Source organism: Toxotes jaculatrix, chromosome 10 (assembly GCF_017976425.1).
Source record: "Toxotes jaculatrix isolate fToxJac2 chromosome 10, fToxJac2.pri, whole genome shotgun sequence".
NCBI classification, from domain to species: domain Eukaryota; kingdom Metazoa; phylum Chordata; class Actinopteri; family Toxotidae; genus Toxotes; species Toxotes jaculatrix.
In genome coordinates this window covers 8,774,740-8,802,096 of record NC_054403.1, presented here as the reverse complement: position 1 = coordinate 8,802,096, position 27,357 = coordinate 8,774,740, and the positions used below count along the sequence as shown (strand labels likewise).

General features: G+C 43.1%; 1 protein-coding gene across 1 annotated transcript in view; it reads left to right on the top strand.

The window, feature by feature from the left end:
• Positions 1–7,518: 7,518 nt before the first annotated feature.
• Positions 7,519–27,357, top strand: part of tenm1 (teneurin transmembrane protein 1) — a 171,588-nt gene continuing 151,749 nt past the window's right edge. The window contains exons 1-3 of the mRNA XM_041047755.1: positions 7,519–7,587; positions 20,828–21,099; positions 24,732–25,061. Of these exons, the coding sequence (XP_040903689.1) occupies positions 20,883–21,099; positions 24,732–25,061 (547 nt within the window). The 5' untranslated portion in view covers positions 7,519–7,587; positions 20,828–20,882. The remainder of the gene's footprint in view (positions 7,588–20,827; positions 21,100–24,731; positions 25,062–27,357) is intronic.

Here is a 27,357-nt window from a genome sequence, read left to right as displayed (position 1 = left end):
TTGGAGAGAAAGAGAAAAAAAAGAACACCCTCGGTCTTGAAACTTTGTGGGGTGTAGAAACATGGTGGTTTAGAGCTGGACTGGGAAGTCACACTATTGTTGTTCTCTAAACCTCCTGCCTCAGACTAATTTGGAGCCAAGGGCGGTCATAGCTGAACTGTCATTGTGATACACTGAAATACAAAATGGGTGCCAAAAGAACTTTTTAAGAGTCTGGTGATATAGAATTATTTTTAAAAACTACATGAACTGTGACTTTTTGGTCAGTCTATTATTAATCTGCTTAAATAATTTTGATCCATTTAAAAGACGGTCTGTGAACAAATTTCAGTTTGATTCATAGAAATTCTGCTGAGGCTGAGTGATTCATCTGATTTCAGGAAAAATTGCCTTTTGCTTGAAATTGGCGATCCTAAAAATTTAACCTTGCAGTTGTGGGGCATTTTTGGAGGCAGTAGGGGGTAACTTTACCCTTTACTACCATGTTGTTTTAATTCAACATTCATCTTAGGATTTTTTTTATGTGGTTTAGCCTTTAAGTCTACTGTGCTGTATCTACATTATCCAGTCACATGGAACTGAAATGGTTAGTAGATCACTGCATCAGTCAATCAACAGAAAACTGATTGATAACTATTTTGATAATCAGTTATTTTTCTAAGAAGTCATTATTTAATTATTCCAGTTTAACAGTCTAATTTTTCTAACCATACCCTGTGGTTTGCTCAATGTGTGTTGTTTTAAAATTTGCTCCCTCAATGAACCGACTTGGCAACACAGGTGGAATACATTTAAAAACTGTGGGTCTGGGCTCAGAAAACATAAACATGATTTACTGTATTGAGTGTTGATAACATTCTTTATCACCACTATTATTAAGTTTGTGTGGAAATGTAAAGAAGGGACGTGCAGTTCAAATTCTTGCGGTGCATCATGTGCTTGTGGTGCTACTTTCCTCATGATTTTACACTCTTTAAAAACAGATTGTGTGTCTCACCACCATCTGCAGTTTGGTTTAATTTTTCCCAGCTGTGAATAGCTCCTCCATTTCATTTGTGCGCAGCATTGTGGGACAGTAGTGTCCATCAACTGCCACTCCAACACAAGTGAATTCAGTATGCACTCTGTTATCTTTGAGTGTGCTTAATTTTCCACACTTTTCCGGTGTGAATGCACTGCATACTGAAAACAGTTAGTATGCAGTGCTGAATAGGGATGCAGCTCACAGTGTGTCTGGATTTTCGCTGCTGGATTTCAGCACCATGGACAGAGCTACCGGGGTACCGTTGTAGTTCTGGGTCCTGAAGGGTAAATTCATGTTCCACTTGCCTCCACAGTGAACCCGAGAGCACAGGTTAGAACCACAACAGCATCCCTAGAGCAGGTGGGGATTAAGTAACATGCTCAAGGACACTTAAGCAAGGTAAATGCTTGCTGTCACTGGGGCTTGAGCTTTGGTCCTCTGGTTGAAGGATGGCTACTTTTCTCAGTATGCAATGACAGCTTTATTAGATCATGTAGAAACAGGAGGAAATGGGGTGTAGAATTATAGTATTTGTTGTATGATAGATTTAAATCAACAGCGTTACCAGATAACGCTTGATATGTGTCTGTAGGACACCCCAAGGACAACACCCCGCTGACCAGTAATACCATTAATATTTTTTATCTTCTGTGTGCTCTCATGTAATTACCCTTCTCCCTGAAGGCAAAACCTCCTTACTTGGCACCACCCTTCTGTGCTTCTCTTCCCTTGATTCAAACACATACAGTCGCGCACATACACAAATAAAGACCCCTTTTAACAGCTGGGAACTGCCAGCCTGTGTTTGTGTTGCTGCTGATAATGCGCCACAAGTATATTTGTCAGCGCCCTAACACCACCCGCGTCCCTACTCCGAGGGGAAATAGCTGTGCCAGCATATACACAGGCTGTCCATGGGCACCCAGTGCCACACATGCACATGTGGGAAATCACAGGCACTTGCAACCTTATAAACATTCAGGTACATCAACAAGTTCACCCTGTGGATGCCTGAATATGAATGCAGACACACACCCTTGCAAAATACATTCACATACACACACTCTCATAGGCACCTGTTGAGAAACCAGAAGCGGAGAAGAGTACATGTTGTGTACAGCTGGAATAAATTGCCATATGAGCGTGCTGTATCTTCTGCTTGTACATACCAGATAATTCCCATTCAGATTTTACATATATGTCTAATTAGGAATAGCTCTTTCTGTCTGCTCATTATCAGTGTTTGACCTTTTGCTTCGGCTGTTTGAGTAGCTGAGCAGCAGTCAATGGGTGGCCAGTGATAATAGCTTGTCATTTAGCTCAACACATGCTGATTAAATAAGATAGGCCCACGCTCATAACAGCCTGTTGTTCCCAAAGGGCTCAGTCAATATGGCTCACCTAAACATAAAGATGCTTCGACAACAATATAGTTTGCACAAGAAGAACAGGAACAAGAAGACATAACAACATCAAACAGTCCCTGTGCTTACTGGGACTTTTTCCGCCTTTCAAAATTTCACCCAGTCTCCCTCATGCAAAGTCTCATTGGCATGAATTAATAATACCACTTCAAACAGATGCAAATTCATTGTACTGTGTCCTGCTCTGACAAATGCTTAGGTATGTAGGCAGGCTGCATCCGATTCTGCTGCTATGATTAATTCTCTGGAGAACAGGATGCCTATGCCAAAACTAGACTCTTATGGCCTTTTGCACCCCTAAGTTTTATGGAGAGAGTATTTACATAATGTATATTGATCCCTAAGATGCCGCAAAACAAGCCATGTCTGGTCTTGCATCAAAATACAAGAACGTCACTTAAGCACATCTTAATGTAGCATATAAAAACAAGCTGTACACAAATATACATGAACACAGACAGAGACATGCATGACACGCACACAAACGTTGGCAGGAAAGTAGGTTTGGTATGTCTTTCATAAGCTGTATCTGTGTGTGGGCTGCTGTGGCATGCATAAAATATTATTTTCTCAACAACTCGAGGTTGTGGAGGAGTTAGTTCAGGAAGGGGTGGGAGAGAAGGCCAGGGGATATACAGTATTTGGGCAGCTGACAGCTGCGTGCGTGTACGTCTGTGTGGGAGTCTTGGAAATGGGAGTGGGAGTCACTGGCGTTTGAAATGCAATGAGGTGCGTTTGAAAGGCGCTCCTGTCACAGGTAAGCAGGGTAGCGAGAGCAAGAAGTGTGCGGTGATAAAAGGAGAAGAGGAGAAGTGCCCATGCTTTGGGGTGGCATTTGGTATCTGAGGGGCTTTTTGCACAGACTCAGGAAAGCACTCAACATTACACACACTTAAATACAAAAGCCCCTGAAACATACACATACACTTTGATCCTTATGGGAACAATCCTCAGATTTTAGGGGTCCAAAGCAAAAAGCTTTTTTTTTTTTTTTCTGTTTTTTGAGCCGTGATTTGGGGACCAAAGAGTGCCTGCACGAGTGTGTGTTGCCGCTTTGTTTAAGCCCAGAACAAAGACTTGATTCCATTGCTCAAGGTGATTGAGAGATGCTCTTGATGTTCTCTTCACTTTCATGCATACTGTAAGGATAAAGATATGCCTTATAAATCAATAATTCCTGTATCATGTGCTTGCTGCTTGTCTTTGGTGCAGTGATGTCCTCGCCTGTATCATTCCGTGTCCTCTGTAGTGCAATCTCCACTCGCTCTTCACTAGCTATTGAATGTCACAGCACTGCTGGTTAAAAATATTGCTTTCTTTCAAATCCTCCTCAGTTTATACATGTGGATTTAAAGTAGAATTTATTAATGTCATGCCCTTTCAGGGATATGACTAATTACGGGAGAAAGGCTTGAAGGAGAATGTGTCATGGAGGTGAGGTTATAGAGCTGTTTCATCTGTCAACACTGTGAGACTGGTTCACATCACTCGTACATTAGGGCTCTTATTGTTGCTGATTAATCAATAGATACCGCTCCATGCTTGCTTCTTTTCTTTCCTTTCCTTTTTCAGATGGGAAATTGATGAGAGGCTCAGAAAAGGACAGCTTTTGAAACTGCTGTCAAAATCTATGTGTTTTTGGAGACAGATTATACCACCCTTTTTAGCACTCGCACAACACTCCCCCAAAAGTGCTAAAGTACCATCTGAAAGTTCAAAAAAAAAAGTAATAATTGAAGATGAAAATACTGGATCCTCGCCCATAGGTTGAAGGCGGTGGAGGTGTAATTTGGTTGTGAATGCTTGGAGGAAATGTAAAATGAAATCTGTTAGAATTTATGGTTGCGGAGCTTGTGCATTGGAAAGGTCATAGCTCTGTCATTTAAAAAAAGATTTCAATAAATGGTTGGCTCTGTCTCCCATGAGACACTCAAACTCTATGGCTGACTGGGTGGAGCCAAGAGCGCTGGTGGAGAACAGAGGGAAAGAGTGATGGAGCACATCCCTAACACCCTTCCAGAGAAAGAATACCCTAGTTAACTCTTAACACCCCTGGAGATCAGCCATCCACCGCAAGGGCTGAATAATACTGTATTGCTGGTGCAGCCAGTGAGTGTTGTTGATAGCATCGATCCAAGATCCGTCATTACTGAATGAGAGAAACCCCTTCAGCAACGTCACCCTGGAGAGGGACGGAGCTGGGCAGGGGATTCAGGCCGGGGGGGGCAGTAGAAAAGAGAAGAGAAGAGAAATGGGAATAAGAGAGAGGGAAGCTTTTAGAGGAAGACATGGGCGGGAGGACGGAGATGGAGAAGGAAATAAAGAGGAAGATAACAAGAAAATCAGAAAAGAGAACTGCGGCAGAAGCATTGAGAGGATAACTGTTAGTTTCTAGTTACAGCATGCAACGACCACCTTGCGTTCTATAGTGGAGGGATTGATCACCCGCCAATCGATCACAGCCTACGAGGAACACTGAGTTCCGGGGAGAAAAAGAAAACAGTGTTGGCTTAGCAGTTTGCATGTACGAGACAAAATAATGCTCAGGGAAACTGCCTCCAGCTGTGAAGTTAAGTAGTGCAGCGATACCCCAAATCCAATATTACTGCTAAGGCTTGAAGTAGCATTAAGGTGTGGATGCATTACGGGTCTATGTCTTGTCTCATGGCACTATGTAAAGTATAATATATCCTACATGTGTCACAGGGAATGAGAGTGAGTTGCGTGTAATCAGGGAAAAAGAAGGGATATTAGAACCGCAGAACATCTTCCCATCAAAGTTATTCTCACTAGACACCATTTTAGCATTCACAACAGCAACAGTAGCTTTCACTCTCACACCGCTTTTATGGAGTACCAACTCTAAATCCACCTCTGTGCTCCCCTACCCTCCCTATACGCTCAGCTGTGCTTGCATGTCATCCAAATAGGGCAGGAATAATTGGATCAGCAAACGTGGTCTTATGGAGATGGGGCTCTCCTATTTGTTTCCACTGACATTTTTTTTTTTTTTTTTTTTGCCAGATGAGACAGTGTTTAATTAGGTTATATCATTTTAATGCAATTTACATTACAAACTGATGACATCGGATATAATGCAACTGGCATTACCGCTGAAATGCACTCTGACCAGCACTATAGAGCATCTGCAGCTCTAATGATGCTAATTATCAGATAAAATGTCGACTGGGTTTACTCCGCAAACTTCCCTCATCATGAATGCTCAGTATTAGATGTATAACACTAGAATGCCATAGATACATGTCTCTAAACTATACTCTCTTGCTAGATGTGAAATGGTACTTCCAATTTCTGTTTGCCATGTTTTCTGGAATAATAAGTGAGGGCTATGTCTCTTGTGTAGCAAGGCCAGCACTCTTCCCCTCTCCACGTCTATTATCTCTCCTCTGTAGGCCATAATGATAAAAAAGAATCACAGTAAAACACTGTGACATTTCAAATCTCTGCATTGAGCTGGTTGTCAAGGAGATGTCTCAGTGAGATGTGTCGGGCAGAAGAGGAACTGCTCTTTTAAAACAGCGTTTACCCAGCCGCTGGAGGTGTAATGTCCCTGCCATTAGGACTCTGCAGGCAAACATGGAGTCTCAGAAACAGCTTTCCAGCGCGGCTCAAAAACTCCAGAGGTCTTCAGACCCCTGGTCAAAATCCATTACAGTCTTCTGCAGTCATTGTTCCAAGACGCAGTCTCTTCCAGCACCCTGGCAGACACATATTGACAACCTACACCCCGATGACAAACACAGCGGTAATCTCTTTGTCAGAGAAGCACAGTTTTATCAAACAAACTTGGACCTTAAGACCTTTTCCCTCACTGTTCTCCCTTGGATCTTTTAATTCTCTCTCTGGAGCTGCTGGACTTGTAGCCTCCATTGATGAAACTGATGGAAAGTGCCAAACCCTATTGTTGATAAAAGCTGCACACTGCTGTGTTGTGCTGGGGATATGGTAAGACAGGCTGAAAGGCAGACAGACTGAAGCAGCTGTCAAAATGGTTGTTTGTAGCCCCGCGCGTACTGTGCTTTGGGGAAATAATAAACTGCATCATTAGAACCCCTGTCATTCACAAGTTGTTTGTACCAGCCTCCGACTGGCTGTAAATACCCACACCAATGCATCACACATAGAGCACAGGTCAGAATCATTAGGTGGCTAATTTAGCAAAGAAAAACAGATCTTGTGAGATGATCTGCAGGTGTTATCACAAACCAGGCCCCAGTGCTGCAATAAATTAGTGTCAAATTTCATCTTCTCTACATGTGCTTAGCATTGCAAAGACCATATATGCGTTGCTTTTTATCATCTGACACTTTGTATGATTATTCCTAACAGTAAAGAGCATGTAATGCTTGTTGCTTGCTTTAGTAATATGAAAGATTTTTGTGATAAAAAAAAACTTCAGCAGCTCGCAGGCCTGTTGCTCCTGAGGAAAAAAATGTTTTGGGATTTTGGAAAAATGCTGGTAATATTTCTTTTATTTTTTGTTATTTATTTATTTTAACTAAAGCAGCAGCACTGGCAGAAAATACCAAACCATTTTGGGTCTAAATTAATGAGTCAGCATTCCAGCACAGGACAACAGTGCGGCCATACGGCATCACCTGAATGAGTCTAACTAGTGATCCAGACGACCTCCTGACGAGAGAGAGCCTGTGCGTGTTTGTGTCTGTGGCCGGTCTGTGCCACACCCCCTTCTCCTCTGTACGGTGGTATGATCCGGGGATGCTGTTATAGCGGCACCGAGCCTCACCAGCAACAGCATCACCCGTCAGCCACCTTGGGTTCAACTGCGGCTAAACGCACCGCGCCGGGCTCCCTGTCACACAGCACAGCGGAGCTGGCCCGCGTACAGCCCCTGAGAGGAGATCCCTTCCTCTCCGCGCAAATCGTTTCGTCGTCCTCTATCGGCATTTGAGAGACGAGCATCATCAGCATCAGCACCGCCGCCTCGAAACCAGACCAGCAGGCACATACACAGAGAGAGAGGTGTCTCATCCACATTTTAGCAGGAGAAACCGCGTCTCAACTCACATTTCTACCGGGGGAATTGCACAGTCTTCAGCATTTGCAGGGTTCTTATAGCATGGAATCGGACTAAAGGAATGGCTCTACGTCGGCAAGGTAAGCGGTACGCTCAGTTCTGGCCTTTAGTGGGCTCATTGAAGGGGAGATCGGCTACAGTGTTGCTTGGCTAAACGCGGCTTGGATGCTGAGACAACGTGAGTTCACAGGAAATGGTTATTATCAGCTGTTCAGATGTGCTGTGCAGTGTTGCGGTGGCCACTGTGTGTGTGTGTGCATGTGTGTCAGAGAGAGAGAGAGAGAGAGGCAAAGAGAAAGACATAGATTTAGAGTGTGTATGTGTGTGTGTGTGTGTGTGTGTATGGTGCGGTTTTTATGAAAATCAGTGCGCCTCCTTTGAAGCGAACGGATGCAGACTTTGTGCATACAAGCCCGTCTCTCTGACAACCAGTCTAAATCCTGATAATTCAGGTACAGTACGGAACAGCAGACTTCCTGCTTCATGTGTGCAAGTGTCGCGTTCGCCTCGGTTCAGCAACGCTTGCAGCCTTGAGTTGTTTTTTTTTTTTTTTTTTTGCTCCACTTCTGGCTCGTCCACTCCATCTTCATCAGCACTAAGGTAGCCCAATGATGCCAACAGGGCCACCGGAGATCCAGGGGGTATAGATCTCTCTGACGCGTGCCTTCTGTCTTCCAACATCAACGCAGCCTATACCGGGCCCGGGCTAGACATGACCACCAGCACCACAGGTCCAACAGGCACGTCAGGACACATCTCAACACTGTGACCCACTGCCTTCACTGCTGATACGTTTCTGTTTTTTTTTTTATTAACACCTCATACAACTGTTGAAGCCTCTTTCTTAGCTTATATGTTTATTTATTTATTTGTTTTCCACATTGGCAGTGTTAAAATATGTGAAAAGTAAATAATTAACGTGGCAAATTCATTTTGATAAATCATAATTATAGTGAAGGCAGCGCAAATTGCACCAGGATGGATATGCTCCGATAGATTTGAATTAGACCTCCTCACTCCTCTCCTTCACAGCAGATTATAAATAATTGCTTCGAGTAGACCACTGAAGGCATATTGCCAATAAATAAATAATTAAATAGGAAAAAATAAACAAATAAATAATAAATTATTTCTGAGTAATTGTCGAAATATATTTTTTTCCATTAAGGAGAAAAGTTCCAAAAGCATCCCATACTTTTCCTGCATGGTTTGTTAATCTCGCTGTGCTTGACTAGGAAATGGAAAGGAGCTATGTACCTTTCATTTGAAAATGCAAATGCATTGTAATCAGAAACTACAATTTGTCAATATGTCCAATACATGGATCTAATGCACTACTCTCCTCCAGCCACTGTACACATCTTTCAGAGAACCGTATTGATGTTTGGATAGTTTCACCCGTCAGACATACCTGCCTTCTACCATATTATTTTAAGCTCCGAAGGAAAAAAAGAAAATCATAAAAACCACCATAACAACAACAGCTTTAATTACAAGCCTACAGATTCGAATGCAGTACGTTCTGCCAGTGTAGCATTGTGTGTCACTGCCCTGCCTGACGCTGCTCACAATGATGCGGGCACCGTTGCTTAATTCCTCCTCGGCTCGCACCTTATTGATAGTGATGATAAAAATGAGGCAGTCTGTCTTAGCTCTTTATGATTGATAGAGAGCATCTGTGCATGGAGGTTAGATAACACACACACACAAACTCTCTATCTCTCTCCCTCTGTGTCTCTTTCACACAAATGCAAACACATTTACAGTCACATGCACACAGATGACGAAGATGATGTAGATGTATGGGGAACTGGGGAGGCTGATGATTGTAAACCTCCCACTGTATTTCACTGTAATGTCGATGGGCCGTGCATTATAACTGGGGGGGGCTGCTCATACAATTGCACTTGGTGAAGTGTGTGTGTGTGTGTTTAAGCTTTGTTGTCCACATGCGGATGACTTTTTGGGCCCTGCAGGGCTTCTGCACCGGAGGTGGTGATGAACGGTGATTAAGTGCATATTTGAAATGGCACACCCATTATGGCAACGCCTTCACAATTAGAGGACAGGTCTTTGAATTGAAATGTCACTCCACCAATTATATGCTGCGCACATGCCACTGATAAGGCATTGGCATTTCTGTCAGTCAATCGGCTAACCACATGACTTATCAATCAGTCAGATATTCCGGGTTTTACATTTCAACTTGTGCCAGCACACTCTGGTTTCCCCTCAGCAGCAGTTAGTGGTTAGTGGTACAGCGGTCGTCGCTGTATTAATTATCTCTTTCGGGTGTTGCACACTCACTTTTTAATTTTCAGGCTTGTTATTGTGAAGCGGGCAGTGCATATGGCATTTTGGAAATCCAAAGAAGCTGCTCAGCTCCTTGGCTTGGAGCTCCATCATTATTTCAGTGCAACTTCCTGACAATTTAGGCCCAGATTGCCAGTTGTTAGGATACTGGCATTTTGCCTCGGCTGTCAGCAGATCTCCTATTGTCCTGAGTCAAGAAACCACTAACAAAAAAATCTTTGCTTGTATCTAATAATTTGTGTTTTTCTGAGATTTGAGTGATATTGCATGGCCTTTGGATAGCGCAGTGCTGTGTGAGACAGCGGGGGAGTTCTTTTTGTTATCCAGCCCTGCATTATTTATGAATTTTCATTCCAGGAATGCAGTAGCCCCTGGCACTGTAATGCTACTTTCTCCCATGGAATCGCTCGCACTTCTTCCCTTCCTCCCCACGAGTTCTCTGCAAAACTAAATTTCCTTAATAAAATTGGGGTCATGAATTAGTGAGAGGACAATGTGAAGTGCATCAGAGGTTGTTTATAATACAGAGCAGAACATTTAGTGCTGCAGTCAGAGTTTAAGCTCACAGGCGATATGAGGCCCCCGTGGGAGTTTTTATCCCCTCGTGTCTCTCTCTCTCTCTCTCTCTCTCCCCCTGTGCATGTCCATCACATAGAAAGGATGTAATTGCTGGAAAAGCAAGTGTTCGCCACCCAGCTGATAATTTCAAAGTTAAAGAACCCGTGCCAGTTGGGTTATCAGACTGCTGGATCACTAGACTTGCACACACACACACACACATGCAGACACTTAGAGATGTAACCATTGTACAACTTCAAATATTTACCTTCTTGCTGCAATGCTGCTCCGTCCTCAAGAGGAATTGTTTAACAAATCCTGCAGTGCTAATTAGCGTTTCCTCTATTCATTCCGCTGTGGTCGGCCTCTGCAGTAAGGAAACTGCCAGCACTGCGATTAAAAAAAAAGTGAAATACAAAAGCAATATAATATCACCAAATTACCCTATAAAAACCTCATATTGTAGTATAGACCCAATGTTTAACTTGTGTTTACAATTAATGCACTTGGCAGAGCAAGGAATTCCTGGCAATATAACGTGTTTACTGATAATCAGCAATGAATGTGAAAAGCTTTTGGTCCAGCATTATCGCCTTTATTCTTACAAATTGATTGACGGCAATTTTAAAACAGAACAATATCACGTTTTTGAAATAATGAACTCTTTTACTGACTATGGAGTCTTTGATTTGTACACAGACTGTACGCATTTCATAATTAATAGACTTTCTTTCCAAAGTAGCATATTATGTTTTGGAATATAGATCTTATTATTAACGAGCCTGAAATGTCTGTTTGCTTTCTCTTATCTTTTTCACTATGCAGCACTTATTAAATAAAAATATTTTTCCGTCAGCAAGCTCTTTGTGAAAACCATGCTAGTCCCCTCTCTCTTTTTTTTTTGTCTGTCTTATGATAAAGTATCCAAATACAATACTGTTTATTTTAGTGTTGAAACCAAAAGCGGGACCGACAGCAACAGAGAGAGGGACAGAAATAGTATCAAAACCAAAATCACCTTCAGTCACCAATGCTGCAAACACACACACACACACACACACACTCACATGCTGGTACATACAGTATATGCCCGAGGCGTTCTTCTTTCAAGTATTTGGCTATGTCTCCCCTGGCATCTCCAGCCTTCTATTCTTTCTTGTCTTCTTCCATTGGGCTATGGGCAAGAGTCAGGAACTATGTTCAGTTGAATAAGGAGCAGGGTGTTATGTGAGATTTGTATCGTGAAAATGCAATCACAGCCTCCCTTCACACTCCTCCACCTTCAAACTCACCCCCCCCTTCTTTCAAATTCTAGTCAGAAGACAGAAGGATCAGAGCCACAAGAGGCTTAGTGGTCAAGCCCACTCTACTTCTCTTTAAAATATGAGATTAATTTGTCAAGAGGTGTGTGTGTATGTGTGTGTGTGTGTGTGGGAGTGTACGTGGAGAGGAGTGCTGATGGAACTCACCTAGCTAGAGGGCTGAGACAGAATGATGATGATTTAAATGCATGGTTATTGTGAGGACTTCATTTGTGTTGTTATATTGGACTGTATAATGCATAGGGCTGCAACTAACCATTATTTTCATTATCAGTTTTTCTGCCAGTTCTTTTCTCGGTTATTGTTTGGTCTAAAATGTCTACAAAAATGTGAAAAATGTCCATTACAAGTTCAAATACAAGTTCAACTTACAAGTTCAAATAGTCCAAGGTGATGTCATTTTGGACTATTTGATATTCAGTTACTGTCTCTAGATAGTCATTAGAAGACAAAAAACCCCATAATATTAACATTTGAGAAGGGAAAGTATGCCTTACGTGCTTGAAAAGAGCTTAATTGTTAATCGACTATCAAATTTTTTTTTTTTAATTAACTTTCTGTCAATCAGCTGATCAATTTGGGTTTAATGTCATATATTGAAAGGTGTCCACCTCCTCTGTAAACATTCTGTGCATGAAAAGGGTGTTTTTATTCTGTTGGACTTTGTTTAGTTTTGTCCACCCCATGTTCTGAATACAATAAATGTGAAGCACAAAAAAAATGACAAAATGACATAATGCATTCCCTAACTCTTTAATCTAACCTTAACCATCACAAGTAAATGCCTAACCCCAGGCCTGAAAACTACAACTGAGTCTTAACCCTCAAACAGCCCTTTGAAGGTGTTTCAGAAAGTGCAGACTGGCCAAAATGTCCTCACTTTCCCAAAATGTCCTCACTCTGTAAGGTCTATAACTCAAACTGGTGCTCACAATGTGTAGCCATTCAAGTACAAACACTCACACACACACACACTGTTGGCACAGTAGCTCACTCACTCACAAACGCACACACACACACACACACACACACACACACACACACACACACACACAGACACACACACACACACACAGCCGATGCACACCTACAGGGACACATTTCTCACCGTGAAATTTTTATTAATCAAGTCAGTGGACAACTTTAGAAGAAGAAAAATCAATTTTTGTTTCTTCCCCAATTTATTACCACATAAATTGCCCTTCACTTCAAAGTGCACGCCTTGGCGTCGGTGTCAAAATAATTATGTTAAAATCCATTATATTTGCGTTGATTTTTATTCTGCTTTTGTTGACACAAAGGACACAAAGAGGGAGTCGGCGCTGGCCGGCTTTTGCTGACAGGATGCACGGCAGCTTATCACCTTCAGTTGAATCAATACGAGGAAATTATCGGGGAAGGATTCAGAGAAAATCAGTTCTATCAGATATTCAGAAAAAAAACTTGATCAACCTGTAGATATTTGATCATTAAACACCCTGCAGTGTCTTTAGTAACCACTTTAACAAAGTGAGATGACCACACACCTGCTGTATATTAGCCAACAGTGAAACATCAGCAACACAACATTATACACCTACATTTGCACCTCAAGGCCATGATTAATATCTCAATATGAATAAGTTGCATCTGCAGCTTTGTTGTACGCCTATGAAGTGATTTATTTAACAACATAAAACACAGTGATGGTATACTGTGCATCTCTCCTCTAAACGAGTTCATCTATTTCCTGCTGACTGGTAAATAGCCTCATGTGTATCATCAGTAATATTCATAGCTCTACTTTCTAGATGATCATGAATTATTAACTCATAGAAAAGATGAATAGTTCCAAAATGGTGCTTGATGCATGTCTGCAAGTAGCCAGGTTTTGTACAATATGGTGCGATACAGTACGGTACAGTGGAGTTCAATATGTTTTGCACTATGTTGCAGGGGAGTTGTTTTGTTGTTAAGGTTTAATTTCAGAATGAGTCTTGATCCACCGTGAACTCTGGGATGTATTTCAAGTACGCGTATCATCGCCCAAATTGACTTCTAACTGTAGAGACACATAGTCTCCACTGATTGCCAGCCAAAATGCCAAGCCAAACTACACAAAGAAAAATGATTTGAGCAAAGAAATACCCAATATCTACTCCAAGAAAATCGTGGCAGCTGTGTGCAGCCATTTTTCAAGTAAAGCAGACCAAATGCATGTTGTCTCCAGATGTAATAATCCTGAAATCCCAGATTTTACACAATGCATTGCATGTCATCCTGACCCAATGTGCCTAGAAAAGGAATTGTTTGGGAAATTCACATTTTGTTCTTCATAATGTGCTCAAAAGACACAATGATTCATCTGACAAGCAGCGAAATGAGAAATGCAAATTGTTAAGGGACATGCCCAATGCAGTTTTGCCTAGCAAATTTTTAGAAAGAAAAGGCTGCAATGGAAAATAAGATACAGGATAAATGAAAAACAAAGCATGGTACAGTATATCATATCCAAGAGAAAAGTGCTTCAAATGACTCCTTGCCATTTCCTAACTGCAAATACATTTTACAGTGGGTGCTATTGATTTTAAGCTTAAATAATTTGTTTATCTAGAAAAGTGCGACTCCTCTTTTCACTGATATGCATCTCACACTTGCAGCGGGGCTGCGAGAGTAGATAGACCTTCGGGGCTGAAAACATCACTTGCATTTCTAAGATCCTCACAATCATTGGTGAACGTTTGAATTTTCTACATTAGCCTGAGAGTATGGTTAACCAAACTCTGTGCCATAACCTTGAGGTGCATTCATATTTTTTTCTATACGCTGAGCATGCATATGGATAGAGTGTTTTCAGCCCCCACACATCTCTGTCTCATGAGCTCACAAAAGAACACCACCAGGGCCGCAGTTTGTTTCCGTCGGAGCCATTCTTCTCTTTGTCGAGAAACATTTTCCTTTGCAAAGCCGCTGAATGCCATCTGTGTCCTTAGCCTGCGAGAGGCCAGGAGAATCAGAGAGGAGGTGAGGTTGAGAACAGATCTGAGGAGCAGGAGGATCCACGGGGGGAGTACTCAAGACTTTCAGAGTGGGAACCTCACAGAAATTCTCCTCCTCTCTTGTGACAAGCGTCACGTTGCAACGGTGTAGATGGAAGATTAGCCCACTTAGCGTTCCAAAATCAATCAGCAATGCTGCTCAACAGCTACTAGTAGATCTTTTCAGCTACTCGTCTGTGGGGCTAATTCTCTTTACTCCTTCATTCCTCTGTAATCAACAGCTTCATAAAGGAGATCTGTCTAAATCGCTAATCACCAAACCCAGTTTCTGAAATCAATGGCATTGATTTATCAATTAATTCTGCATTGCAATGCTTCCACTTTGCTTTGCTTTGTGTGTTGGAGTTTTTAGCGGTCAAATGCATTATTGAGAGAGGCTTTTTACCAAGCAGTGGCTCATGCTGAGAGCTTAGGAGATTGTCAGTCTCGATGTAAAGCTTTATTTGCAAAGAGAGTTAGTGTGAACAGCCTTTTAGTCCTGCTAGTAGGACAGTGACATGTATTTATTTTGTGAGAGAGGAGGAATATCAAATGTGTTGAATAAGGCTTTGCCTTGTCAGGAATATTGATTAAGTGGTTTTGGGTGGTGTCTCTTGCTACGCATGTGTGTCTGCGTGCGTGTGCTTGTGGTCAAATGCCTGTGTGCCCCTGCAAGCGAATGCGGCACTGTGCACACGAAAGCACATACGAGGCATGTGTGCCGTTGCATATTCTTGTCCTTTTTGTGTTTTTTGTTTGCTCCTCGGCCTTCTGAGGAATCAGCAAAGGGCTTTAGATCAGAGAAACGGAATAGAAGCGGATATCATGAAAAGAAACTAGTAGTCTGCTAAGAAGCAGTGGGGAAAAAAAAGCTATACCTTAGTTGAGATCTAAAAGAAAAAAGTTTTAACTGTAGTCGAGATATAAAAACGCTCTTTGAAAAGTTAAAGCTTAGCTGCTCCCTCGCTCTAGGCCACATTCAGAGGGCATGAATAGTGTAGGACCTTATGGATTTCTCCACACTGCTCAGGCATGCACTGATGATGTGGGATTTGACCCATGTCCACTATAAATAGTCAAATGGTACAGGATAGCTTCCCAGCTTCTGACAAAAACCGATGTAAGCTGCACAAGTGGACACACACACAAACACACTATTTTAACCTGTTTCTTGGTCACGCTGTCATTCCAACACAAGTGGGCACACACTCTATTACCTGTTACCTATATGGCTTGCTTTGTACATACATGCATTAACCTTGGGTGCTACCGTGTGAGGAACAATGGAGGTAGGCAACACTGTGGAGGCTAAATGGTAAAGACACTGCACACTGAACGGTGATCAAGGTTTCACATAACCTTTACTGAAAAGGCCCGTAAAGACTGTGTTGATTCTCAGTGGTGTGTGGGTGTTCAAGTGTGTTGTTTGTCGGTTAGTGTGAATGCTATGAGTGTGTGTGGGCGCAAGAGCAAAGAGTGTGTGTTCGTTTGTGCTTCATTGTCAGTGCGTGTTTCATCTTTGAATCTTTTCAGGGGTACTGTATGTATGGTGAAGTCCAAGCTTGTGTGTGTGTGTGTGCGTGTGTATGTGTGTGTGTGCATGTGTGTGTGTGTGTGGGCACACACTACAGTATGTGTTCTGCTGGTAAACTCGGCATTAGCAGCAAGAGATTTCAGGCTTGGTCAGCTATGAAAGCACAACTACGTGACGAGAGTGCTGCCGCCGCCCACAGATAGCTAGCCCTTATCCACTAATTAAAACCCTCTATCACTCCATGTCTCACTTGGCAATCTCTCTATCCTTCAATTCCTCCCATTTTCACTGTGAACACTCTCCATCTCTCATTATCTATCCATCACTCTCTTTATCCTCGTTCTCCATTCATCCCTCCCTCCTCGCGCCAGGAGCACAAGGCTCCCAGTGGGCGGTGTGCTGTTTTGTTGTGTTTCAGGTGGTTTAGGTATAACAGGGTCCTGTGGGTCCTTCAGGTCCTCTCATCTGAGGTGTCCCTGTCATATGCCTGAGGAGCCACGGTGGTGCTAACGAATAGAACAGATAGATTTTTAAGCCCTATTCCTCCCCATCTCTTTCTGCACACACACACACACACCCTCACTCCAGGAGAGGCTTCTCTCTTTGACAGCTCACTGTTTACTCCCGTAGGACCTGTAGCCTGGATCTGCATTTGCAGCTACAGACTGTGCCTCCATGCCTTCTGATGATTAAGCCATCGTAATGGTAGACAAAATGAAAACCTGCAAACAACACCGGGATTGTTATGACTTCACTTCGGAGCATCTGCAGTGACAAGTTTATGCTCCGGCATGAATATATTTCTCAAGGTTTCTCATCGTCATTCCTGTGGCTTGCGAGGCCTGTTTAGTGAGTGGGATTAGCTCGTCTCTGTGCAAACAAGCTTCTTGGAAGCGTGTAAAGGCCAAAGCTAACAAAGAAAGTAGCTCCCTACACACTGGGGGTCTCCAGGCTGTTATGAAAATAGGACCTTCTCTGCATGGTGGAAATGTATTTGTAATCCTGGAACTATACTGTATCAATAATCTGAGGAGCTAATATTGTTGGATGGCACTCTGCGCTCTCCATCCTCGTTGTTTATTTACCGACGTGAAACTCAATTTCTCTGCCTCTGCCTGGTCCCAGTCCTCTCTCTGCCTCTCTCCTTTTTTCCGCTTTGCATGCTCTGTCTTCCTGTTCCTCATGATTTCAGCACATTCATTCGAGATTGGGAAAGTGCAAATCAGTTTTGACTTTGACTGAGACTTTTTTTTTTGTCCTTGTGGTCCTTGCCTTTAGACGTGACGATCTCTCACAGAGCTGTTTGTGGCATTGTTGTTGATATTGTACATCTTAGGGACCCCGCCCCTCTGGAGATGACTTGGAGTGTAAATCCTGTTAAAAAGCAACTGTGTATGTGAGCTTCTGTCACTTCTCTAAGCAGATTTGCAAAAAACAGCCCACTGGTCTATGGTCGCACTGTTTGAGTAAATGGATGGATAGGAGGGGATCAAGTGGGCGAAGGGTCCCATTAGATATTATTGCAACTGTGTAGCCATGGATTATCACTCCCGTGTGGTTGTATGGTTATATGGTTGTGTGTGTGTGTGTGTGTGTGTGTGTGTGTGTGTGTGTGTGTGTGTGTGTGTGTGTGTGTGTGTGCGAAAGGCGGGGTGATAAGAGACACACAAAGAAAAGGGTTGGTAGTGGATGGGGGGGGGGCTTACAATGTAATGCGATGCATGTGTTTCACTCAGTGCTGTCACTTTGTATTAATTTTAGACCGAGTGGTAAAGAGTTCATTACACACTGATGAATTATAGATTAGAGTCAAATGAGAAATAAAATTACACAATAACATATACATACATTGTCACTGCATACAATTACTCCCTGTTAATCTGTTTGTAGCGCAAACAAACTCACGAGATGTGTCTCAGATTTTCAACTGTATCTTTACAGCTTTTTTTCATTTTCCTTTGTTTTGCAACAGCAGTCTATCAATAAATGGCTGTTACACTAAGTATGCATACACTACAGCACTGTGGTTAATACAGTAGGTTGGAACACATTAATCATTGAAGTCTATGAATTTTACATACTTTGCTCTTGCATGGAGATGATTAAGATCAGTTGTTAGTCACTGGCAGTATAGTGGTGCAATCAGTTAAGCACTTAGTTAGCTTCACTAACAGATCTCTCCGTGTACCGTGTAGTCCCCCCTGCTTGACACATGCATAAAAAAATGATGAGAGAGATGATACAAATGTTGTAGTGAAGGTTTTGAAGATTCCAGCATTAAAATTTTATTCTGGCATGATGCTAATTATTCTGACATCCTCAGACCTTTCCAGGGTTGCCCTTGTGTGTTTTCTATGAATAGTAACCCGTAGCGAAGCTATGGTGCCCGCTGCGCCCCAAGGTGGTCATTCTTCAGTTGTAAATCTAGGCTGGGGTTGTGCTCAGGTGGCACATGCTAACTTGTCCTACAGAACGCCCATGTGTCTTGTTTGAAGTGAGCTTGGCTCTAGGAAACAACCTCCAGGTTTTGACATCAAAACCAAGAATCAAACCCCCTAATGGGCACCCCACTGTGGGCTAGAATTAGCAGGAATAACCCCCGCCAGCAGGCTTACTTCTCTAAATGCAGGCGCCTCAGAGGATGACATGGAGGGTGGAAAGCGTGTAAGGTAGGGGAGGAAGAGCACGGATGAGAGGGAAGGAGGAAGGAGAGCAGAGGTGGACTAGTATAAGAAATCAGGATGGTGAAAGAGGAGTGAAAGAGGGGAAGGGATTAACCAGGAGCGAGAGGTGTGTTTCAAAGGAAACCAGTCAGTATTTCACATTGCACACATCAATATACAAGCAGGACTACTTGTACTAAGCAAAATGTTCACTAGACGGTCTGTGTATGTGTGTGCACACATGATGGGGGAACAAGGAGGTGCTCCTGTGTGCAGGATTGCATGCTTTCATTCTTGCGTGTATAAGCGTGTGACAGACATAAAACAGGACAGAAAACCTCTGTAGAGACAGACAGCAGTCAGTGCCTGCAGCAAGCTCAGAGCTCGCAGGGTAATGTATACTCGCTCCTTGCCGTACCAGAGAGAAGGTGACACCAGTCAATCCCATTCTGACAGGGCAGCTGAGATAATAGCACGCTTTGATTCCTTGCAATAACTCCTGCCAATCAAAATGAAAGGCATCGTGATTGCAGGGAACCACAAGTGTGTATGTGTGTGTGTGTGTGTGTGAATTTTGGGAGCTTACGGTGTTCTACAGTATGGCTCAGATAATTGGATGCAGAATGCGGTTATGTATATTAAAGGCATGGTTATGGGTTGTGTTATCATTAAAGGGAAAACATAAGAGATGGATGGAAGGAGAGACAAGTGCAGAGCTTTTATAGATCATCTGTGCTATGATAATGTCTGCAGGGGGTGAGGGTGTGTGTGTGTGTTGGATGAATGTGCGAGTGACTTGGCCCATTTTTTGACTGTTTGCTGTCAGGGGTCACTAGGCGGTCTGTGTGTGTGCGTGCCTGCGTGTGTGTGTGTGCATGCGAGCTGGTCCTTGCGTGTGCATGCATGTCGGGAATGAGGAGGGTGAGTGCAAGTCTTTCAGGTGGAATAAAAGCATTACTGCAGTGGTAGAAAGGTCAGCTGTAAACTTGTATCAGACTAGTGGTGATCACCCTGTGCTGCAGATCTCTGAGGTATTGAGCAGGCACGCTCTAATGGCTTTGATATATGGACTACAGGACTCCCTGAAGAGGTCAATACCGTAGCACTTTGTCTCTATGAGCAATGACCCTCTCAAGCTCCATTTAGAAGCTTTATATCTGCAGGAAATAGGCTGGAAAGGCCTCAGGCAGGGCACGTTGAAAGAGAACTAATATGAATGAAGTATTTTCTAATCACTTCTTCTGTGCTCTAATCGTTGTCCCAATCAATCATTAGTTATGGCGGTATAAGCATATTGCGCTGGGCGTTATCAGAAGAAGATTTTGATGTGGTTGAGAGAAGAACAAGAGAATGTGAGCCGAACTGAGCTAAAAGAGCTGATTTATCACTACTGTATTTGGGAGGGCAATGACACTGTAAAGACTGGTGTCTAATAGTGTTTCATCATTACTTCAGAATCCAGTGAGTCACAGTGTTTAATGAAAGTGACAGACGTGAGACTCAGCTACAAATTTGTTGATTTATTCGCAACTTGTCAATGCTTGTCTGTAACAGAGAGATAAAGCTTACCGGAGCCGTGGGAAAAACAGAAACCACAAATGACAGAACCGAGAGCCGTGTTTGATTTTGGCCAATTTCTCTTCAAACGCATCCGGACATAATGGCCACCATCGTGGTCCCTTCTCAGGGTATTGATTTGGAACAAACCTTTGGTGAAAGAAGCCAAATACTATTTGTGAATGTCCGCTGTAATTGGAATGAGCAGATGTTGCAATATTGTTCCATGGTGTTCAATAACAGACTTCTTGTGCCATTTTTCTTCCTCTACCCTTGTCTCTTCAATCCCCTTTCCTTTTATTTCCCGACCTCACTACCTTTCCACTCTTCACCTCCATCTTTCTCCCCTCTCCCAGACTCTGTGCTCTGTGCTGTGGCTGTGCTGAGTGACTAAGTGGAGCCCTTCAAGCCATGGAGGAGATGGACAGTAAACCCTACCAGCCGTTGTCTAAGGGCCGCCATGAAATGGAGATGTCCTACACCAGCTCGTCTGACGAGAGCGAGGACGGCCGCGCCCACCACCGCTCCTACACTTCACGCGAAACCCTGCCTGACTACACACATGAGCTACGCCTCACCCTGGGGTCACACCGGGAAAGACAGAGCAACTACAGCCAACCCCAGCCAGGTACCATTCTTATCACATGCTTAGGCTGCATGAATTCACCTTTTCCTTTACTGTATGTGGATCAAAATGGATATCGGCACAAAGACACACACACATATAGGCAGACACACACATAAATGCACACATGCACACGGAGGTCTTTAAAGAGGCCTATGTGAATCAACGATTACAGTCCACAATGAGCCAGAAGGACAGTCGGAGGCAGCCAATTACCTCTCCTCCACGGAGGTGATATTTCTCTCCCACAGCTAAAGTAGGTCAACCCCAAACCTCTCTGGCCTCACCTGGGGTGGAACACCACCCCTCATTACACACACACTCACAGATACAGACACAGGTGGACACAGGCACATGCACAGACACACGTCGACACATACACACACCGAAAAATTCTTCCCTGCCGGTGACAGGAGGAGAAATGGGCCAGCGCGTGCTGTGATGGATGGCCTTTATGCAGGTCATGTGTGGTTTTAAGAGAGAAGCTGCACCTCTTCAGGAGCACGCCACTGTGCTGGGTTCATAGTGATCAATAGATACTCTTTCCACTACTCCAACCTCCTGCTACCCTGCAAGACCTACCCACCATGCTAACAAGCAACATTAGCCATTCATAACAGTTACGACTCCTGACAAGCGGGCCGCTCAAGGGATTTCATGGTTTGAATGCCACCTGCTATGGATTTTGTCGTATTGTTCGCCATGCAGCAACCCGTCGATGGCCATTAGTCATCATCATGTTGCTTCGATGTCTTCCACAGCATTGTGGTGTCAAAGAGTGCTTGGCTTTTTCAACAGTTACTCAGCCTTTCTATTTCCATAACAAACAACATCCCCTGCCATCAGTGTCATATGGTAAGGTGCAAAAGACCCCCCAAAGCAGCCTTTGAAATGTCAATGGCAGGCGGTTCTGCGAAGCACATCTGTTCATCTTTGGGCAACAGAGCTATATATAGTATACCCTACCTAAGTAACCAACTGTTAAGGGGGGACATTGCCTCCAGTGACATTTTTAATGGATTACGGTGTTCCTGACAAAGATCAGCCAGTTTGTCTCTCTTCTAATTCCCCACCCATGTTCTTCATATTTTCCTTCATCTTTTAAACTGCTGTATCGCGCCCTCTCCGCCCTTCCTTTCCCCTCTTATTTTGTCCCAGCTATTTCCCCTATATCACAAATTGATCTCTGTCCATTTAATCCCATCCCTTTACTCCGCTCTATACTACCCTGTCTCTGACCAAAGTCTCTTTCTATGAGAAAGATACTGTCGACAGGTCGATAATTAGTCAGCGAGATCCACAGGCCCATTATCGATCTTAAGCATAGAGGAGAGCTGACCAAAATGATTTGTTTTTGTTTTCCCGTGAATTAACTCAAAATAATTAATTCACACTTTCCAACATTTTGTTTACAAAGCCCGAAATTAGTTACAGCGTGCATGGTTGAATTATTCACAAGCAACAGCCTTTCAAGAATTAAATCATTTGAGCATATATGGACCTTTTACCTTTTTTCCCCACTTAAAAAATATACACAAGTCCTAACATGAGGGTGAACACAAGGGCAGAGATTTAGTTTCAGATGTGGTTTGGATACAACGAAGTGAGTGAAAAAAGCAGCTCTGTGTATTTTATTTATATCAGTTTAGCAAATAGGGTGAAACTCTCCAAAATAATGGCAGTTTAAGAAAAAAAAGAGAATTTCTCTGTAAAAGCGATATTGTAAATACACTCACAGACTACGCTACTGTTTTACTACAAATCATGTTGTATCAAAATTGTTACTAAAAAAAAAAGCACTGTTCCTTCCTGGCTGACTAATGTTCAATTTTGGTATCTTTTATAGGAGAACATTGGCTGTAAATCAAGATACAAGTTTTTTTTTTTTTTTTAGCTGATAAACATGCAGAGAAAGTTGAAATACTTTTTTCAATCCACAATAGTGGCTGCAGCTCTTCCTCTCAGGCTACAGCACATGATACGGCAAAGTAAATGCAGCCTGAGCGACAAAACTCAATGTCCGTAAACAATGTCCGAATATCCTAACACCAGATTTGCTGTGTGGTAATTTGATTCAAGACATGAGTATAAATATATATAAGCACAAAAATTAAATAATAAAAGTCTTAAAATTAGACAGTTTTGCAGAGCCCCTGTAAATCTGGAGCCCATGTTCTGTTGCCCTTTTTACCCAGTTGGGTAATTGAGCCTTGGTGAGGGAAACATGTCCCCCCTTTCACTGGCAGTAATTACACCCTTGGGTAAACAGACTTTAGATGTGTTTTTCTTCCATTACGTCCAGGACTGCATTATAGTAAAATTATAACCCAGACTGTTTTGGCAGATAATCAGATTTTTGCTTATGACAGGTACTTACAACAATGGGTTGAAGTAGTGTTAAATATATAACGTAAATGGTCAATTTTTTGCTGAAGTGAGTCGGAAGTGGCCGACTAATGGTAGGAAATGTGACGCTGTTGAAAAGAAAAATGATTTCCCCTCTAATCACCTGCTAAAATCTCTTCTTGTGTTTTAAATTTGTTAGAAAATAAAATGGTTAGACTACCTTTCAGTTTACAGTTGATCCGTGTTTGTTGCCACGGGGAAATAGCCTATTTGCTCCTGAATTGCCCTCTTGCAGCCAATTTGAGCTAAACACAAGTGTGTAGTGGTGACCAATCTTGCACCGGTTTAATTCCAGCAGAACAGTGTGTGAGCCACAGTTGGTCTTGACCCCATCAAACAGGCACAGCAGGACACATTGCTGGTCAATGGAGTGGTCAACAGGGCTGTGGCTTTTATTGAAACACTGTGGTTCATGTTCAGAGGACCTGACCTAACACAAATATTAACTGCACTAAGTGAGAAGGAAAGGAAGTCTTTCTTTCCTTCCTCTGCATTCAGTGGAGTATTTGGTACCCGGCTTTGGTATGTGGTATCCGTATAGATTTCAATTTATGCCTTAGTTTCTTTAAAAATTACATCAGTTCCATCACTTCCACTTATACATTCTAAACAGAAAACTCAGGTGGTGAGGAAGAAAATTTACTCAACTGCCTCTGCAGGAAAAAAAAAAACTGGAACTCAATTGAATTGAATTGAATTGAAGTGTAACCAGAGGACTAACACAGTATATCTGATGTTCTCAGATAACAGGTTGATGCTTGGGATTGGAGGGCGTTCTAATACCTGAAAGCATATGAGGCTCAATTTTTCCCTCAGTCTGAGTCAATATTAATAAGGTTTGATCTTTATCTGATCTCTTCACCCCACCAAGGAGAATATAGATGAGATCAGTGCTCTGTTTGAGCAGCAGTTCAATACATCTTGAACTCAATAACACACATCAGGCAGCCTGAACAGGATATAGCTTCACTGCAAATGGTTAAGAAAAATCGAGGGTGGCATTTTGATTTGGACTTCTGCTGCAAAACTTTTAATAAATGCTTGCTCAAATAACAGCCTGTCTCTTGACATAATTTGGGAGGTGTTCAAGTGTTTGGCTTGTAAATGCCTCTAACAAACACCTGGTCAGCTTAGTTGCCAAAGAAAATAAAAACACATGCCGGAATCAAAGGCTTTGCTGGTCCACGTCAGTATGATGCCAATCTGCATGTCTCTCCATCTACCTCTAGATTTAGACTTCTGCAAGGCTGGGCAGATGAGGAGCCCAGACTACCACATCCACCAACAGCAGCAACAGCAGCAGCAGCAGCATCAGGAGGAGGAGGAGGAAGCGCTGTGCTCTGGACCGGTCGCTCACGTCCACAGCCGCGCCTACTCCCTGGGCGTGGGCTCGGACGTGGACACTGAACCGGAGGTGGACCCCTCACCCGCTCACGGCCTGCAGCACATGTGGATGCGCGGCCTCAAGTCTGAGCAGAGCTCATGCCTCACGAGCCGGGCCAACTCCGCCCTTTCTCTCACTGACACCGAGCACGACAGGAAGTCTGAGCCCGACAATGGTGAGTGTAAAACGTCTCCTCTTACTCTACGAGGAGATTGTCTGTCACTACGCAAACTGCCCAGTGGAGATACATTTTTAGTTCAGCAGGAAATGTAGTGCACCTTGCTGGATAATTCGTTTTTGTGTATGTTAGGCAGAATGCACCATTTTTCTTCTTGACTATATTTCACATTACATCCCACAGTCTCATATCATAAAGAGAAGAAATTTGTTGGTGGTGAATGCAAAGAAAAACAACATATAACATTATAAGTCTTTTCAAGGTTGAAGATACAGCCTTGGGCAATTACATGATTGAAACTCTCAGTTTTTGAACTAATGCTAATGCTTAAGTTCCTCTCTCTTTGAAGGCTCTTTGATGTGACTAAATACAGAAAATGTGCTATTGGTTATTTAGTCTCTGAAGTGAGCTTGTGTTGGAGGTGAAACTGGGGTTGACTGAGGATGGAGCTTGAGTAAAGTCCGGTGACGAACGTCCACAGCATATGGCTCGGAAAAGGATGAATATCCATTAAAAGTGGAGGCAGATTTTGGTTTAAGGCTTGGAGGAAAAGGAATTGTAGGGGTCGAACGTCTACAGTACCTGACTGGCTGCCTGAGGGCAGCTGACAACCGTCTCTGTGGGAAGACTATAGCCTGGAAGGAAGGAGAAGTTGAGAGGCGGGGGTGAAGATATGGGGCCAACTAGAGAAGAGTCTGGGATGGTGCCAGCTATCTGTCTTGCACTGCTGGGCTTGGCTGGGCTCCCTGCAGATGGAGAGTTAGTTAGAGGTGCACACAAACAAAGACAGAGCTCTCCAACCCATCCCCAAGGGCACTGTCTGTTTATATGCCGCAAAAAAGGTGGAACGTATTCAGTGGCTGAGAAAAGGAAGGGTGATGGAGGAAGAGAGAGAGGGAAAAAAAGAGAATTAGAGAGGGGAATAATAAGAGACAGGGAGAGCAAAAAATGCTAATGAGAGAATAGAAATGGTAATGTAATGGTATAATTAGAATGAGAATAAAAGGGAATAAGTGGTTGAGGGTAAAACAGGTGAAGGAGAAGCTGATTTAGAGTGAGTTCTAGACAAAGATGTTGGGAAAAGGAGAAGACTTAGACCGGGATCATGCGAAGAAGGGTTTAGGATGTGCCCGTTTATGTTTGGGATGCACCCAGGAGTGTGGTTTAATGACAGCCAAGATTGGACATGGAGTCAGCCTCGTGCAAAAATCACACGGCGGAAGAGGAGAGAGAGTGAGAGTGAGAGAGAGTGGCAAGCGCTTGCAGCATTACACAGTAATCAATTTGTGATGGCTGTGTGCATATGGACCAAAGTTATTACCATTTGAGATGAGGGACTCCATCTTTATCCAGGGTCAGAATGAAAGCTGCAAAAAGAGGGAGGCAGATGGGCATGCAGCAGAGGAAACAGAAGCAAATGAGGATGGATGAAGTCACAGAAGTGAGAGGAGAGGATTTAAATGTTCAAAGCATTTGGCTTTACTGCTACAATGCACTGGGAAAGCTGGTTTATGTGTGGATTCCATGTGTCACATGAAGGTACAGCTCTTCATGTGCATCCTCTGGCTCTCCAAACCTTGACGTGATGTCTCTCAAGAACATGCTTTTCCTTTTGCTCACACTTTACCCCTTTCATCTGTTTTTTTTTTCTTGCATTGGTATCCTTTACTTGGCGAGCTTTTTCCTCTCCCCTCCACCCACACGCCATTTATTCTCATCCTCTTCCTGTCCATCTCTCTCTGACACGTGGCCAGGTGTGTCCATGCGTGGCATCCTCTAATAGGAAATGCATTATGGATGTCACATATCTCTCCATCAGCACAACAAAGTCTCACACGCCCCTATGTTCCCAGCCATAATGAAAGTTAGAGCCATCCGCAAAGAGATGTTGGCGTAAAGGGGCTGAAATCAAAAAGCTAACGTCCCTGCCAAAATGAAAGTGCATTTTAAGTCGGCCCGACCTTGCACTCCCTTTGTCTTCAGAGCTCGCCCCCTCCCAAACCCATTAATGATGTCAGCTTCAAACTGGCAGGAATCCTTTTGTTCCTGGTCTGATTGAAGCTGACAAGTCAATTTAGTCAGTGTGTGTGTTTGTGTGTGCGTGCGCACGTCTGTGTGCGTATGTGTGGATCGGAGTGTGAGAAAAATAGAAAAAGGGAGCGACAGATTAAGAAAGAGTATAGGAGAAAGAGATTCAGCCTGTTTGTGAAGCCACGTTTGTACAGATGTCTGTCTTTATTCCTTTTCATGTGTCACTGGTGTGTGTGTATGTGTGTGCGTCTGCGTGATAGGG